The sequence below is a fragment of the Peromyscus leucopus genome, chromosome X, assembly GCF_004664715.2.
Source record: "Peromyscus leucopus breed LL Stock chromosome X, UCI_PerLeu_2.1, whole genome shotgun sequence".
NCBI classification, from domain to species: Eukaryota; Metazoa; Chordata; class Mammalia; order Rodentia; family Cricetidae; genus Peromyscus; species Peromyscus leucopus.
The window spans coordinates 132773241-132792395 of record NC_051083.1 but is presented as its reverse complement, the minus strand read 5'-3'; the positions used below and the strand labels follow the sequence as shown (position 1 = coordinate 132792395).

General features: G+C 38.8%; 1 protein-coding gene across 1 annotated transcript; it reads left to right on the top strand.

The window, feature by feature from the left end:
- The first annotated feature begins 16150 nt into the window (after positions 1-16150).
- LOC114682623 (peroxiredoxin-1-like) lies at positions 16151-17001 on the top strand. Its single transcript, XM_037198969.1, has one exon. The coding sequence runs from the start codon at positions 16173-16175 to the stop codon at positions 16662-16664; it is 492 nt and encodes a 163-aa protein (XP_037054864.1). The 5' UTR covers positions 16151-16172; the 3' UTR covers positions 16665-17001.
- Positions 17002-19155: the final 2154 nt, after the last annotated feature.

Genomic DNA, 19155 nt, shown 5'->3' with positions numbered 1-19155 from the left:
TCTCTCTCTCTCTCTCTCTCTCTCTCTCTCTCTCTCTCTCTCTCTCTCTCTCTCTCTGGATTCACACCGCAGACACTAGGTGGCTGTTTTGAAATTCCCTCAGATTTCAACAGTTCTATGCAGATTTGGTAAGTCACCTAACAAATCAGATATTTTAAAGGAAAATATTTAAAAGAATTTTTTTCCACATTAAAAAAAATGGTTTTTATGTGTACATTGGAAGAAAATTGGGCTTTGCTTGAAATTTTTAGCAGTCTGACAATGGAACAGCTATATGAGAAGATTAGTATTGATCGAATTATGGTGTTTATTACTATGCTTCTCCTCATTTTACTATTTAAAAAGATAGTCAATTTAAGTGCCAGGATGATAGCTTTAGAAAAACTTGTTAAACCTGTAAAAATTCAGACAGAAGAAATTAACAGTGAAGTTGTTTCAAGATTGGTTACAGAAAGAAAGCCTGTTTTCACACAGTCACACTTAATTGTAACTGTACAGCAGTTGCCTAATCAAATGACTACACAAAATATTTGGGCTCCAATTGAAATGTAGGATTTACAAAGGTTTAAGGAGGCAATAGTATCTTATGGCATGCATTCCCCATATGTAAAGCAAATGTTAAACTCTTGGTCAACATATAATAGGATTGTACCACAGGACTGGCGGGAGCTGGCACAAGCTGTTCTGGAACCCAGCCAAAGACTTCAGTGCTTAATTTGGTTCAAGGATGAGGCTAAAAACATAGAAAAACAATGGAGGGATAAAGGAATACAAGTTTGCCAGGATCAGCTTATTGGAGAAGGCCAAAATGCTTCAGTACAAACACAATGTTTATATCATGTCCAAAACGTAATTTCATGTCAAACAGCAGCCTTGAATGCAGGGGACAGAGTTCAGCAGTAAAGAGAATGGTCCTGGATTCAGAAGCTAATAAGATACTAATTGAATCTTTGGCCTTTGAGAATGCTAATGCAGAATGCAAAAATAAAATAATCAGGCTGTTAAAGGCAAGATCTGCACCTTTGGAAGATTGGATTAGAGACACTGTTAATGTTGAGGCTCATGAGGATGACGATATGTAGGTAGGAGAAGCAATTTCAAAAGGTTTGAGGAATGTTAGAGGTTTTGGATGTGGAAAGCAATGACATATGAAAAGGGACTGTAAAAAGGTCATTCCTAGAAACAATGTTTCTTCAAGGAACAATGGCAACAGAATGCCCCTTCCTTTTGGAGTATGCATAAGGTGTGGTAAGGGAAAACACTGGACCAACGAATGTAGATCAACAAGGGACAGACAGGGTAATCCTTGGCCTCAGTCTTCGGGCAACTGCCAGAGGGGTCTTATGCAGGCCCCCATAGCAAATTCAGTTCAAACCTTTCCTGCAGCCATAGAGGAAACCATTACTCAGAGCAAGTAAATAACCAAATGCCTATTGGAATAAATAATGCTTGTCAGCATGATGAAACAGAGAGAATAGAAAATTCAGGAGAAAACATAAAGAAAAATTTTTGGCAAACTTCTATTAATGAACAAAGACCAAAATTAACAATAAAAATAAATGGTGTTTTGTTGTCTGGTCTGGTAGGCAAAGGTGTGGACATTACCATAATTGCACCAGAATTTGGGCATCCAACTTAGCCTCTTCAGGAAGTAAATGTTCAACTGTTAGGAATTGGGACATTATCTCAGGTGAAACAGAGTGCAAGATGGCTCGAATGTATAGGTCCAGAAGGACAGAGAGGAAAATTAAAACCATATGTGGCTAACATAGCTATGAACCTGTGGGGTCGAGACTTGTTGCAACAATGGAATACTCAGATGAACATCCCTCCAATCTCAGAAACAAATCATAAACTAGCACATGTTTCTGAGAGAAATATTAGAAGTCATTATTTTAATGAGTGGTCACCAGCCATCCATATTATACAAGAACAGGGCACAACAATGATCTTCCAAAGAAACCAACAGCTCTACCTTTAAAATGGTTAACAGACAAGCCTGTATGGGTTCAGCAATGGCCCTTAACAACAGAGAAACTCCAGGATTTAGAAGAGCTGGTAGAAGAACAGTTAAATGCTCAGCATTTTGAAGAATCAACCAGCCCTTGGAATTCTCCTGTATTTGCTACTAACAAGAAATCTGGTAAATGGAGAATGGTAACAAACTTTCGAGCAATTAACAAAGTAGTTCAGCCAATGGGCTCTCTACAATCTGGAATTCCTTGTCCTACTCTGTTACCAAAAGGATGGCCTCTCATAGTTATTGATTTAAAAGACTGTTTCTTTTCAATACCCTTACAAGGAAAAGACAGAGAAAGATTTGCTTTCACAGTGCCTACTTATAATAATTCTCAACCAGTTAAAAGATTTCTATGGAGGGTCCTCCCACAGGGAATGTTGAATAGCCCAACTCTGTGCCAATATTTTGTACAATAGCCCTTGGAAGTGATACGTAAAGAAATTCCTAAATCTATAATTTGTTGCTGAAGGGCTTGTTTCTAGGTTCCACTTAGCCCCGCAGTGCCACAATCCACATATAAAATAATCATTCAGACGATTATATTATTTATAAACTGTATGGCTGTGGCAGGCTTCTTGCTTACTGTTCTTATATCTAAAATTAATCCATTTCCATAAATCTTTACCTTGCCATGTGGCTGGTGGCTTACCAGCGTCTTTACATGCTGCTTGTTCTGGTGGTGCCTGCAGTGTCTCTCCCCCTTCTTCCTGTTTCCCCAATTCTCCTCTCTCCTTGTCCCACCTATACTTCCTATCTGGTCACTGGCCATCAGTGTTTTATTTATATAGAGTGATATCCACAGCAATAATGTATCATTATATGGATGATATTTTACTAGGTGACTCAAATGCAGATACTTTAGAAAGAAGGTTTGAAGAAATAAAGAAAATTTTGCTTTGCTGGGCATTAAAAATTGCTCCAGAAAATATACAAAGACGAGATTCTATTAATTATTTAGGATATAAAATAGAGCTACAAAAATTTAGACCCCAAAAGGTGCAAATTAGGAGAGATAGATTACAGACTCTTAATGACTTTCAAAGATTATTTGGAGATATTTCTCATCTCTGAACTATTTTTGGGGTAAAAAATGATGAACTGAATAATTTGTTCAAAACCTTAGAAGGTGACAAGGACTTAAATAGTCCAAGATAATTATCACCTGAAGCTGAGAAAGAATTGGCCTTGGTAGAAATGAAAGTACATGAAGGGCACATGGATCGTATTGATCCAAAGCTGGATTGTATTCTGGTTATTTTACCTTCTAGGCATTCTCCTACTGGAATATTAATGCAGAAGGAAGATATTATATTGGAATGGATATTTTTACCAAATAAATGGAATAAAAAATTAAAAACTTATGTGGAAAAAATCTCTGACTTGATTTGGAAAGGAAAATTGAGACTTTGTAAATTAGCAGGAATAGACCCAGCAGAAACTGTCATACCTTTAACTAAAGAGGACATTGAAAAATTATGGACAAAAAGTGAACCTTGGCAAAGAGCTGGCAGTAATATTTTGGGAGAAATTAACAGCAAATATCCCAAAAGTGATAGAATTAATCTTATAAAGAGAACTGATTGGATCTTGCCTCAAATTGTATGGGAAAAAAACCCATATCTGGAGATCGTACATTTTTTACAGATGCCAACAAACAAGGATAGGCAGGTTACAAATCAGAAATTTTAAATAAAGTGGTTCAAAGTCCTTATAATTCAGTTCAAAAATAAGAATTGTATGCTATTCTGTTGGTATTAATGGATTTTTCAGAACCTCTCAACATTGTAACTGACTCTCGGTATGCTGAAAGAGTGGTATTATATATTGAGACTGCAGAATTTATCCCTTATGCTTCAGAATTAAATGCACTATTTATTCAATTACAAGATACAATCAGGAAAAGGAGTCATCGTTTATATATAACTCACATTCGATCCCATACTGGTCTGCCAGGCCCTCTAGCACAAGGTAATGATGAGATTGATAAATTATTGATGGGAAATGTGCTGGAGGCCTCTGAAATTCATAAAAAAAATCCATGTCAATAGTAAAGGTTTAAAAAAGGATTTTTCCATAACCTGGCAACAAACCAAAGAAATAGTAAAGAAATGTCCTACTTGTTCCTTCTACAATCAAATGAGACAACTGAAGAAGAGGGACAAATCATCTATCCCAGGAAACAGAGTGAAATGGCGTATGGGTATATCATCTAAAATTTTTTTATAGGTCTTACTAAATGTTTGTTTCTGCTTTTCTCTAAAGATTTAACACTATTGGTCTTCTCATAGTCCCAGTTCAATTAAAATTTAAAGCTGACTTTGGAGTTGGAGAATGGCTCTCTCCTTCTTTAAACTGAGGCATGTTGTTAAAGGAAAATGCAAACTCCCTGTATCATGCAAGAATAAAAGAGCCATCTTCTGCCATGGGACAGGAGAAAAGCCAAAGTAATTAAGGGACTATTCTATTACTAATCTCAACTCTTTGATCCTATTCTGATTCTTTAAACTTTTTCTTAAGTATGAATTTTATATCAAAATTTACAAGATATATATATATATATATATATATATATATATATACATTTTAAACTTTGTTAAGATATTAATGGTCATATAAAGTACCAACAACTTCTAGAAAAAAGGCTTCAATTAGCTGCATACATATATCTTTGTGTTCGAGTCTCTTATCATTTTTTAGCAGGAAATCACAACCAGGCCTCACATCAACTGAAGTCTCCAGAAAGAAGATGGGGCCCCACAACAACAACAATTCCACATGGACAATAACAATATCATTAAGCTGACAAACATCATCTACAGATCAGCTTTGAACTACAAGGTGCTCAGAGCAATTTTGAGATGACTGGCTGAGATGATCCAGTCTCAAAGACTACTTGAATAAGGACTTGAGATAAACCCTGAACTTTGGCATTATACACAGACTGGACAATGAAGGATATAATTACCTTTTCTAGAGTTTGACAATTAACCTAAAATTTTTCTCTCAGCATAAAGATAACTTCACCCATACCCAGCAGGAAGCAATTTTAAGAATACGACGCCCACATTCCCAAAGAGGTGGTGTGGGGCGGGTTGTTTTTTGGTCTTTTTTTTTTTTTTTTTTTTTTTGGTTTTTTTTCGAGACAGGGTTTCTCTGTGTAGCTTTGCGCCTTTCCTGGAGCTCACTTGGTAGCCCAGGCTGGCCTCGAACTCACAGAGATCCACCTGCTCTGCCTCCCGAGTGCTGGGATTAAAGGCGTGCGCCACCAATGCCCGGCTGTTTTTTGGTCTTTTTAATGGGTTTTTGGTCTGGGATAATTTTCATTGTTTAGGGGGGTTGGTTATAAGTTGTTGTCAAGGGTTAGGAAAAAGGCTAAGCAAAGGAGATTAGATTTAAGGTTCTTGTTTAAAAAAACAAAGAAAGAAAGAAAGAAAAGAAAAGAAAAGAAAAGAAAAGAATGAAAAAGACAATTACTAATTTTATATACTTTACATTGGATTGGATTTTTTTATGTTGTATACAAATTTGAAATTGATATTGTTAGAAAATGCTATATGTATATTTCTAATTGTATTTATACCATTCATTTAACAATGTAATGCAATTTTCTGATCCTTGAATGTTATTATTACCAACTATTAGGATATAAAGAAGTGAAAGTTAGTAGTTAGACATTACAATAGAACTTGTAGTCATATTAGATATGTTTTAAAAATTGAGCAGATATATTTTAGACAGGTCATCTTCAAACCCTTCAGAGATCTACAGAATATGGTATTTAAAATGTTTTAATAACTTAGAAATTTTCCTTTTTGAGACATGTCAGCTCCTGGCAGTACCAATCTACTTCAGAGAAAATATGGGCATTGAAGAAACTGCCTATGGAGTTAACGTTCATTGTGGCAAAAGTTAGCCCCTAGACAACAAAGTATCCTCAAATCAACAGGACAAAATGGACAGACAGAACACGAAACAAAGGACTACTGATTCTTGCCAAAACAAGTGTGGTTATGGCTTTATCAAAAGGCATCTTCTGAGGCCAGGACAATATGGCACCATCCCTGAAGTGGCCTTCACAATCCGGAAAAAGGTACAGTGCCCTTTTCTTAGAAGGCAGATGAACAGGCAGTGGGCAGATGGCTTCTGATGTGCAATGGAACAGCAGCTGAAACAGTTATTCTTGAAAAGTATCTAAGCTCACGCCTCTCAATAGTAGATTGGCATTAAATAGAGGGATGTGGAAAAGAACAGGATGCTAAGATGAAGCCATATATACACAGCCAAGAAGAATAGACAGCTGAATTAAAAAACTGTCAACAATTTCCAGAATTTAAAATCCTGAATCATAACATGACAGTAGTGGAATTCAGGTGTTTCTGGTACATGGACTGCTCTCACCCAATGTGAGGTTGAACTGTTGACCTTGTGTACATCCTACTTCACAAATGAGTCTGTCAGATATGCTAAGCCTATAGGCTGAAGATGATACCCCAACACTGCAGAGAAACCTCAGGTGACTGTCCTGGCAGCTGACTGTTTCTGTCAACTCACAAGTTTTTTTGGAAGTTGCTTGCATGCACTTCCTGTTTTTATTTTTGTTAGCTAATATTATTTCCTTCCTGGGTCTCTGAGGGAGTTGAAGATTAGTTAGTTATAGTTGAAGGTTAGTTAGTTATAGTTGAAGATTAATTAGAATAGAAAGTGAATTAGATAAATTTTGGACTTATCAAAATAGGATAGATAATGGAATTATTTTCTCTGATTTGTCAAATACAAATGGACTAGACATTGTTTAGGTCTTTATTACTTGTATATATTGTATATAGTTATTGTACTTTGTATATAGTTTTTCTTTTTTTTAGTTATAACCTTTTTCTTTTTTTCTTTTTATTAAATTAGAAAAGGGGAAATATGGTGGTATTTTATTTGTACTGAAATGTCATTTTAATTGTATGTTAACAAATAAAGTTGCCCTGGGGTCAGAGCTATTAGCAAGCCATAGGAAAGCAGGGTGGTGGTGGTGTACACTTATAATCCCAGCACTTGGTAGTCAGAGCTAGGTAAGTCTCTGTGTGTTCAGGGATACAGCCAGCATTGGAGACACATGCCTTTAAGACCTGGAGGGCTGTACATACAGGCAGTGATGAGGCAGTCATGTGTTTGGGTTTACAGCCAATGAGAAGGCAGAACAGAACAACTATATAAAGACAAACACACAGGAAGTAGGTCTCTTTCGGAGAGGTAGGACCACCACAGGAGGAAGGGTAAGGTTTTAGCTCTGAGCTCTAACCTCTTGGCTTTCTTCTTCTTTTTTTTTTTTTTTTTTTTTTTGAGACAGGGTTTCTCTGTGTAGCTTTGCGCCTTTCCTGGGACTTGCTTTGTAGCCCAGGCTGGCCTTGAACTCACAGAGATCCACCTGGCTCTGCCTCCTGAGTGCTGGGACTAAAGGTGTGTGCCACCACCGCCTGGCCTTGATTTTCTTCTTTACATTGGTTCTGTGTTTCTTATTTAAGAAGACACTTTGTTACATCTACATATAAACATATAAACCCCCATTCTTTATGAGCTAGGCATAGTGATACTTTGGTTGAAATTCTTGTAGGAAAGGCAGCCATGAACCATCATGGATCCCCTTTGCTGAATATAAATACTCTATATAACAACAGCCAGAGCTGAAGAGGGAAACCTACCAAGGGGGAAAGCATCTTGAGCCCTGTGGGAGCTTTCTGACAACTGCCTTCTCAGCAGCCAAGTTCCTTACTCAACTGATCTGTCTAATTTGAACTAGGAGGCTGCACCTGCTTGCCAAGTTCTCATATGAAGACTTACCATCACCAGCAATAGAATGGGGAATTGACTTCAGCTCCTTGCTGTTTTGGTATGCAGATATGGCCTGCATACCAACAGATGTTCTGTTTAGCAAGGCTCTTCTCTATCAGAACAGAGGTCAAGTCAGAGAAGGATGAACAAGACAGTCAAAGGCTGTGTGAAATGGGCTGTATAAGACACAAGAAATTGGCTGCAGTGATTAGTATTTGTGTCAATAACATTTGTTTGTTGTGGAAAGTCATGCAGAATAATCACTCCCAAACCACTTGCCATCTATCTGTTGGTAATCTTTTGTGAAGTCCTGGTAACAGGGCCCCACACCAAGCTGTGAGACACTCATCCTGCTATGATGGTTCTTATCTTCTCTATCAGAATATATGAAATGTTTAATTGGGCCAAATTATTAATAGCAAGCAATGTAGTTTGCATTATTTTAGTAGATTTTTATCTTCCTAAGTGGAAGTTTTCAGAAGGTTACAAGAACAGTCAGCCCCATGGTTGGAACATGAAGACCTGGCTGGACTTTCTATGCTCTTTTATCTGGTACTGCATGAACAGTGCTGGGAGTAGTTGACCCTGACTGCTTGGGCTGAATATGGAGCCCAACAGAAAGAAGAAAGCTGGGACAAAGAGCAAGTCACCTGATTAGAGCCGAAATAAGAAGGAAGAAATGCAAAGGTTTGCTCCTCACTACTAACTTAAGTTTTTAGGGTTCATTTTATAGACTTGCAAACAATCCACAGAACTTTGGTAGACATGCAGGGACAGAGCAGGGAGACATTCCATGTGCTTGAGTTCAGATGGTGCTGCCAAGTAGTGGGAGGAAGGGCTGAGGAATTACATAGCTAACTATGGATCCTGGGGAGTAGTCACTTTCTCCCAAGTAGCATGAGGTACAGCTCTGTTGAGAGCCTCATAGCCTCTGGGCCCTATTGCCTCACAGAACCCAGAGAAGAAAATGTACCCAAGGGATATAGGCAAAGCTGCTCTCCACCATCCTCTCAGAGCCTCATTCTGCTGTGTCATGAGGAAGCTTGGGCAGTCTGGACAGTACTGAGGCTAGACAATTGGAACATTCTTTGGCCAGCCCACCAAGGGTACCATCAGCAAAATAATGCCATGAGTTTCCTATGAGAAAGGAAATGGGTCATGGGAACCAAGAACATGATAGACCCCAGATAGTAAGGAGCCAACAGAAACTTTCATGAACACATTTACTAGTGCCTTTGATGACCTTAGAAATACTTGAGGGACAAGGCAGGGTAGAGACACTGACTAGCTAATGTTCTTGACTCCCTGTATACATGGACTGATGAAAAGCTGAACCTATGTATTACAGGTGATTTCAAATCTGTGAAGAAGCTCTGTTATAGTACTGGGACACAAATGCCCCATTGGGCAGGCATCCAGGTGTTTGAGTTTATATGCATTCTAGTAGCCCTGTCTTTCCTTAGACACTCTTTTCATTCTAAGAGCTAAATATGGTGGTGGTGACTTTTTTCTATGCAAGTTGAGTAAATGAGAGCTGTGATCTCTGGAGTTCTCTTTCCTGTATAGTTACAGGGGCCACATTAAAAATCAGATGATATTTGAAAGACAGAAGTGAAGCAGAAGCCAGCATTGGAGCAGTTGATGGACAGTACCCTCATCTGTTGATTGATCTTGTTGAAAGAGCAGCTGGTAGCTCCACAGTTACACAACCTCTTCATTCCTCCTCCTGCAGCCTCACCAAATGTGTATATGCAGCTCTTGGCAAAGACTGGGGGATTCAGAAGCTTCTACAAGCCATTGAGTTTGGAGGTGGCCAAGGACAGGCTTCAATGTCTTCTGTTCTTGTTCATGTTTTATTTTCCCTCCCAACTATTCCTTTATATTATCTCAGGCTCAACACCTGACATGCAGCCACACCAGGCTCAAACAGGGCAGTAGACAGCATCCCTATGATAACCTTCTTATTGTATAGCAACTGTGTTGTTGGAGGGCTTCTCTCCAGGTTCCACCAAGCCCACAGTCCCACAATCCACGTATAGAATAATCACTCAGATGCTTATATTACTTATAAACTGTATGGTCATGGCAGGCTTTTTGCTAACTGTTCTTTTATCTTAAACTAACCCATTTCTATAAATCTATACCTTGCCACGTGGCTGGTGGCTTACCGGCATCTTTACATGCTGCTTATCCTGGTGGTGGCTGCAGTGTCTCTCCCCTTCTTCCTGTTTCCCCAATTCTCCTCTCTCCTTGTCCCACCTATACTTCCTGTCTGGTCACTGGCCATCAGTGTTTTATTTACAACTATCTAGTCTTCAACCACATCAAAGACCTCAGAAGGATATAATATTACCTGAGAAATGGGAGAAGGATGTAAGCAACTTTCGGGAGTCTTACAGGGTAGATAGAGACAGCTGACAGGCTGGACAGTCATCTAATGTTTCTTTGTAAAGTTGGGGCATCTGTCTTTAGCTCACAGGCCTAGAGTCTCTCTGTCATTTTTTTCACTGTCCTGTAGAATGTCTGGCAGTTTTCTCTGCGAAGAAGGAACCTGAAGGGCCATCTTGTCAAGCAAAGTGTAGTGGTCATCCTTCCATGGGTCTTGCATGTCCAGTCAATCAAGCAGTCCAGGGAAGAACAGTTTCTTGCCCAAATGGCTATCTTTGCCAAGGTGAAGATAAACTCCATATGGAGTGTCTTTGATGCCCATCCTCCTCTCCGAAGTAAATCCAGTGCTACCAGGAGCAGACATGTCTCACTGTCCAGAACATTTAAATTTTTAAAAAATTTTAAATGCCATATTCTGTAGGTCTTTGAAGTGTTTGAAGACTATCTATCTATCTGAAATATATCTATGTATACCTAGAAGACTTATCTAACATAGCTATAAATATGATTATCATAGATGACTAATTATTAATCTATTTCTTAATTATCCATTAAAATTTTAAATGAGTTACATAAACATAATACCTCAAACAAGAATATAAATATATATACAGGATAACAAAATTTACTTTTAAGTTTGTATCAATAAACTAAAATTTATGCCAATGTAAAACATTTTAAACATAAACTAAAATCTATACCAATGTAAAACATTTTAAAGTTGTTGTTCTTTAAAAGTAGATTCATTAATCTACCCTTTTTCTTATCATCTCTATATCCTCTATATCTATAGCATATCCCTTTTTCTTTTTTAGAAAGAGATCGCATTTATAATCAACCTGTTTTAAATAAAAATATTGGTTTTTCTCTGTCCCACACCAGAGGACTCCTCTGATTTGGGACACAAGAATTTCTTAACCATTTTTTTTAAGCAATATGTCTGGGTTTAGATGGGGAGTGAGCCAATTCCACCTCTAAAGACAGCTAGGTATATTTGGGAATTTGGGCATAGCTTCTCTTACTACTTCCTGCTGGAGGGGGGCGCTGTATCTTATGGGAACGCAAAGAAAATTTTAGGCCTATGGGGTAGTCCTTGAGGCTGTATTGTGGGAGCCAGTTGTCTTGAAACCACTCTGGATGTTGGATCATGTGGGCCTTGGTGTCATTGGAGATCTTTCAGGGGGTCTTGGCTGGTCAAACCTGATGTATCTTAATCGGGAACAAATCCATAGTCTCTGGCTTTCTTTGGAAACAAAAGCAGAACCTCATTTACAAAGTAACATATCCTTATATCCAAATTTTGAAGTCAAGGTACCTTTAAAATTTACATTTTGGCATAACTGAACAGCTTTTACAATGAAATGTTTTTCTTTAGTTACGAATATCAAAGACAACATAATCCAGATTTTCTGTGTGATAGCCATCTTTACGTAGCTTATTACCTTTACTGTTTTTTTTAAACACTTTATTTTTAGAAACTATTTGTTTATATAACGGTATATATTTTTTTTCTTTTAAGCCTACATATATTTTTACATGTATTGTAAACTATTTCATCTGAATCAGTCTTATTGCGAACCTATTGCTTTAAACTGTAGCCTTCTAAGCCTGAAAGGATGCTGTGGCTGCTGTCTCTGCCCCCTTCAGCTTTTCAACAAGGAGGTAGTACATTTTCTCCAGCTCTGGGAGTGATCAAGTCTCAGAAATAGTAGGTCTATGCTTTTATCAAAGCAGCGTGTAGCCCAGAAACCTCTTTTTTTTTTAAATACTAGTAAAGACTAAATCTACCACACAGCATAATGTGCCACTGACAGACGCGTCATTCTTGCCATACTGCTGGTCAAATGCACACGCCAGGAACCCACCAGTGTTCAAAGTTGCGTTTTGTGGCATCTAGCTGCCGTATGAGACAAGAAGCAGGAACCTGGTTTTGGCTCTGTTTAGAAATGGTTATTAAATATTCTCAGGTTTAAGGTGGAAACTCGAGCCGTTAGGCACCATTTGTTGCTGGAGGGCTTCTCTCCAGGTTCCACCAAGCCCCACAGCCCCACAATCCACGTATAGAATAATCACTCAGATGCTTATATTACTTATAAACTGTATGGCTATGGGAGGCTTCTTGCTAACTGTTCTTATATCTTAAATTAACCCATTTCTATAAATCTACGCCTTGCCACGTGGCTGGTGGCTTACCGGCATCTTTACATGTTGCTTGTCCTGGTGGGGGCTGCAGTGTCTCTCCTCCTTCTTCCTGTTTCCCCAATTCTCCTCTCTCTTTGTCCCGCCTATACTTCCTGTCTGGTCACTGGCCATCAGTGTTTTATTTATATAGAGCGATATCCACAGCACAACTGAAGTATCGTGACCCAGGGATGAACATTGATTGATTCAGACACTTCAGTATGGTGGTTCAAACATGTAATGCTAGCACATGGGAGGCTGAGGCAGCAGGATGGTCACAAGTTTGAGGTCAGCCTGGACTACATAGTGAGTTCCATGACAGGTATACTATAGACTGAGATCCTATGTCAGTCTATAGTGGAATTGGAATTGTTAGAAGACCTTGGGCTTCCACAGTGTCAGGACTTGGCACCTTGGGTGGTGCTGTCACAACCCAGCAGCCAACATGCAGCACACAGCCTCATGTCAGATCACTTTCTTACTACAAGAACTTAGACAAGCTTCACTCTCTGTTTATGGTTTAACCTTCCCATTTGTACAGTGACTTGGAAATATTGCTAATTCTCAGACATATTTATAGCACAAAATATGTAACACAAATCTTAAAAAGGTCTTATTACAATTCTCCCCCCTTCTGCCCCCTCCCCTTCCCAATAAAATAAAAGGGAAAAAAAAACAAGTTATAAACAAAAAAACAAAAACAAACAAACAAACAAAAAAACCCAAAACAACAACAGAAACTTATGCTGGAGTAATTGTACCTTCCCAATAAAAGTCCAGTGAAAGCAAAAAAAAAAAAAAAAAAAAAAAAAGGTCTTATTAAATAAAAAACCCAGAGCCAAATATTGGGGTGAAAAGCTGAGAAATCAGAAAAGCAGAAAGAAGCTAGCCACATTCATACCCGCTTGGAGATCCTCTGCCAAAGAGACCTACTTCCCGTATACCCACACCTATATGCCTTTCTGTCCTGCCATCTCATTTCTTCTCTGCCCAGATACATCACTTCCTCTTCCAGCCCAGCTCTTTCACTTCCTGTTTGTCTCTACAGACCTACAGACCTTTATGGTTAACTAGTGTTGGAATTTAAGGTATGTGCCATCATGCCTGGCTGCTCCCAGTGTGGCCTTGAACTCACAGAGATCCAGACAGATCTGTGCCTCCCAAGTGATAGGATTAAAGGTATGTGCTACCACTGTCTGACTTCTATGTTTAATATAGTGGCTGGCTTTTTCCTTCTGATCCTCAGATAAACTTTATTGGGGGACACAGATAAAATATCAATACATTTCTCCTTTTTTGTCTGATTAAAAAAATTATGACTAATATAAGAAAAACTATATACAATAAGTACAATAACTACATACAATGTATACAAGTAACAAATACATCAACAATATCTAGTCTATTTGCATTTGACAAATTCAGCAAAAAATTCCATTATCTATCTTATGTTGGTTAGTTCAAAATGTACCTAATTCACTTTCTATCCTATCTTATATTACCAACAGAAAATTATTTTATGATGGCTTTCAAATTTATACACTTTACACCTCTGTAGTGAGTTTCTTTCTGAATTGTTAACAAGGAAAAGTATAACTATAATTATCTAATGTTCAACTCCCTCAGAGACCCAAGAAAAAAAATATTACCTAGTAAAACAGGAAGAGCAAACAAGCAACTTCCAACAACTCTGAGAAATGACAGAAACAGGTGACTGCCTGGAAAGTCACCAGATGTTTCTCTGCAACGTTGAGGCGTCATCTTAGGCCACAGGCTTAGTATATCTGACAGGTACATTTGTAAAGCAGGATTTTCTAAAAAGCCTTCCTACCTTGTCTTGACAAGCCAAGACCCCCTGAAAGATCTCCGATGACACCAAGGCCCAGATGATCCAACATCCAGAGCGGTTTCAAGACAACTGGCTCCCACAATACAGCCTCAAGGACTACCCCATAGGCCTAAAATTTTCACTGTGTCCTCATAAGATACAGTGCCCCCCTCCAGCAGGAAGTAGTAAGAGAAGCTATGCCCAAATTCCCAAATATACCAAGCTGGCTTTAGAGATGGAATTGGCTCACTCCCCCTCTAAACCCAGACATATTGCTTAAAAAAAATGGTTGAGAGATACTTATGTCCCAAATCAGAAGAGCCCTCTGGTGTGGGACAGAAAAAAAAAACAATATTTTTATTTAAAACAGATTGATTATAAATATAATCTCTTCCTAAAGAAAAAAAAGGGATTGTTTAGATATGATAGGATGAAAGCGTAGATTAATGAACCTACTTTTAAAGAGTGACAACTTGTTTAAAATGTTTTACATTGTTATAGATTTTAGTTTATTGATACAAATTTAAACTTAATTTTGTTATACTGTATATATATATATATATATATTCTTGTTTGAGGTATTATGTTTATGTAACTCATTTAAAATTGTAATGGATAATTAAAATGTATTAATAATTAGTCATCTATGATAATCATATTTGTAGCCATGTTAGTTAAGTCTTCTAGGTTTACATAGATATATTTCAGATAGATAGGTAATCCTCAAACACTTCATAGACCTAGAGAATATGGCATTTAAATAACTTAGAATTCTCTTGACGTGAGACACAATTGCTCCTGGCTGCACCAATTTGATCCAGAGAGAATGTTGGGCTTCTAAGACATTTCCATTTGGAAGTTTGTCTTCTTGGTACAAAATGGCCTACTGGTCAAAGAACTGCCCTTTCCTTGACAGCTAACAGTACAAATTCAATGCTGTCCTTTGTGGACAAGCAGGACACAAGGAAAGTGAGCACTGTGCTCTGCCAAGATAGGGTAAGATGGTCTTTCAGAATTCCTGCTTCTGAAAATGGTCTGTCAGATACTCTAGGCCTGTAGCCAATTTGAATACACCAACAATGCTGAGAAACATTAGGAGACTGTCCAGGCTGCCAGCTGTCTTGGTCTACTCTTGCAAGATTCCCGAAAGTTGCTTGCATCCATCTACCATTTCTCAGGTACCATTATGTTCCTTCTCAAGTCTTTGATGTGGTTGAAGACTAGATAGTTGTAATTTCCTCAGTTATGATAAAAGATAAGTTAGATATAAAACATTAAACTCACAAATATAAGATAGATAGGACATCTTTAATATTGTAACTGCAATTCTTTCTCAATAATTGTTTTGTTATATGTAATTTTACCATGTTAAAGTTAAAACCTTCCTTTTAAAAAAAAAAAAGAAGAAAAGGGGAAGTGCTGTGGATATTGCTCTATATAAATAAAACACTGATGGCCAGTGACTAGACAGGAAGTATAGGCGAGACAAGGAGAGAGAATTGGGGAAACAGGAAGAAGGAGGGGGAGACACTGCAGCCACCGCCAGGACAAGCAGCATGTAAAGATGCCGGTAAGCCACCAGCCATGTGGCAAGGTATAGATTTATAAAAATGGGTTAATTTAGAATATAAGAACAGTTAGCAAGAAGCCTGCCATGGCCATACAGTTTATAAGTGATATAAGCATCTGAGTGATTATTTAAAAGAGATGGCTCAGCAGTTAAGAATACACCCTGCTCTTGCGGAGAACTTAGGTTCAATTTTGAGCACCTACAAGGGGCTGGGGCTTGGTTCCCACCACCATCATTTATGGCAATATTTTATTTGTACTGAAATGTGATTTTATTTGTATGTTAATAAATAAAGTTGCGGTCATCTTCCTTCCTTGCCGTGAGTGTTTCTCGGAGATCTGTGACTCAGTCCTGCTGATATCAAGATGTCTTCAGGAAATGCAAAAATTGGGTATCCTGCCCCCAACTTCAAAGCCACAGTTGTTATGCCAGATGGACAATTCAAAGATATCAGCCTAAGTGAATACAAAGGAAAATATGTCGTATTCTTCTTTTATCCTCTTGATTTTACTTTTGTGTGCCCCACAGAGATCATTGCTTTCAGTTATAGAGCAGAAGAATTTAAGAAACTCAATTGCCAAGTGATTGGAGCATCTGTGGATTCTCACTTCTGTCATCTGGCATGGATTAATACACCCAAGAAACAAGGAGGATTGGGACCCATGAACATTCCTTTGGTATCAGATCCCAAGCGTACCATTGCTCAGGATTATGGAGTCTTAAAGGCTGATGAAGGTATCTCTTTCAGGGGCCTCATTATTATTGATGATAAAGGTATCCTTCAACAGATCACTATAAATGATCTTCCTGTTGGCCGCTCTGTGGATGAGATTCTGAGACTAGTGCAGGCCTTCTAGTACACTAACAAGCATGGTGAAGTGTGCCCTGCTGGCTGGAAACCTGGCAGTGATACCATCAAGCCTGATGTCCAAAAGAGCAAAGAATATTTCTCTAAGCAGAAGTGAGCACTGGTCCATTTTTCTGCCAGGCTGCATTGCTCAGCCAGAAGAAAATTTCTTGTACTCTATTCATGCTTAAACAAAATGTGGTGTGATTCAAGACATTCCTTTCCTACAGTACTGGGGGTGGTTAGCCTTTCTTCCACTATTGGGAATAACCTGAGGTTTGTTGTGAGTTGCAGAAATCAACCTGTTGTTCCTTTTTTTAGTATCTATTAAACTTGATCTCTGAGAATAAATAAATAAATAAATAAATAAATAAATAAATAAATAAATAAATAAAGTTGCCTGGGGGTCAGAGTTAATAACAAGCCATAACAGAGCTGGGCGTTGGTGGAGCATGCCTTTAATCCCAGATCTTGGGAGGCAGAGCTAGGCAGATCTCTGTGTGTTCAAGGATACAGCCAGCATGGAGACAAACACCTTTAATCTCAATACCAACCATAGAAGACCTGGAGGTCTGTACAGACAGGCAGTGATGAGGCGGTCATGTGGTTGGGTTTACAACCAATGAGAAGGCAGAACAGAAAGTCTATATAAAGACAAACACACAGGAAGTAGGTCTCTTGGCTGAAGAGGATAGCTGCAGCAGTGAAGGGTAAGGCTCTTAGCTCTGACCTCTTGGGCTTTCATCTTTGCATTGGCTCTGTGTTTCTTATTTAATAAAATGGTAACTTCTACAATCTTTAACTCCAGTTCCAGGGGATCTGATGCCCTCTTCTGGTCTATGTCACTTTCACATACATAGTGTGTATACAGCAAGCATGCACACACACACACACACACACACACACACACACACACACACACACACACAAATTTAAAAAATTATGTCGAAGATAATCCTCAGTAATGCGAGTTCTTCCTATAGCTCTTGAGACCCATACTAGCCCTGAGAGGGACTTGAGGGGTATTTGGACTAGGGAGGAGCTTATTTTGACTATGCATAGCAGAAGCAGCATGAAGAATAGTGTGGAGTTGCTGCTTTTTGGCTTTAGTGTTAAAAAATGTATCTATTAGACCAATACAATGGGACAGGACTAGGCCCTCTGCATAAGCAATACAGTTGTGTAGATTGATGTGCTTAAAGGGACCCCTGGGAGTAGGATGAGAATCCATCTCTGGTGCATGAATAGGCTTTTTGGAGCCCACCACCTATGGTAAGACACCTTGCATATCCTTGAGGCAGAGGGAGGGGCTTCGACCTGCCTCTACTGAATGTTCCAGGCTATGCTGACTCTCCATGGGAGGCCTTACCTTCTTGTAGGAGGGAATGGGAGGTGGGTGGGTGAGGGAAGGCTGGAGCGAGGATCATGAGAGAAAAGGTGTGAGTCATCAGGAAGAGGAAGCCAGGAAGCACTGAGGGAGAGATCCTCGGGATTCCCTGAGTTCTCATGATTCACCATTCTAGAAGCATATTCTATTAGGCTAAGAACATCACCAAAGAACCCCATGAGAAGTTAGCCAGCATCTTCATTATCATTTAAGAGGAAAAGGGACTAAACTTGCCTCTGGTTTTCCTTTCTGCTTTCTCAGTCCATTGTCAAGAAGAACATATATTATGTTTGCTGTTGAACAAGGTGCATGTGGTGATTTTTCTGGAACAAGGCATGTCAGGGCTGTGAAAGAAAATAATTGTGTCTAGGCACCAGGGTAGAGAAAGACTCCATCTGGTGAACTGTGTGAAGAAGGAAGGCAAGAAAGCTACCAGCCACATTTATACAGAAGGAAGTGGTGGCCTCAAAGGTGAAGGGATCTGTTCATGGCCACACAGTAAGTGATCTACATCATGGTCATGGAACTGTAAAGAGCACTATAGCACACTGTCCTCACCAGAAACAGAGATGACACTGATTGCACCCACGTGCTGGGGATTCCCACGTTCTCTATCATTGAAGCTCAACAACAGGCAGGGACTAAGCTATGTTCTGGCATGCTGTATAGTCAAGAAAGCAGGCTCAGACTGCCCAGGATGTGAGGATGTGTAAAGAAGCACAGAATAGGTAAAAGCTATACATTACTCTATTCAGCTTCTGTCTAATGCTTCTCACCCTCACCTGGTATTTCTTCTTTATACTATAGTGTGAAAATGTTATTTTATACACTTTCTTTTATCTCCCTCCTTTCTCCTTCCCTCCCTCCTCCTCTCTTTCTTTCTTTGCTGTGGATATAAATGAAGGCCTTACAGATTCTAGGTAAGTGCTCTACTGCTAAGGCACATACCCAGCCAAAAGATTTTACATTTATAAATATATGATTCTGTGACATCAGTTATGTGAGCAATGATACAAAATAATCACAATTATCATACTTCTGAACCTTGTCTCATCTCAGAAAGGAGTTCCCATATGAAGGAACCACTTCTCTATGCCTTCTCCTCTAGCTCCTG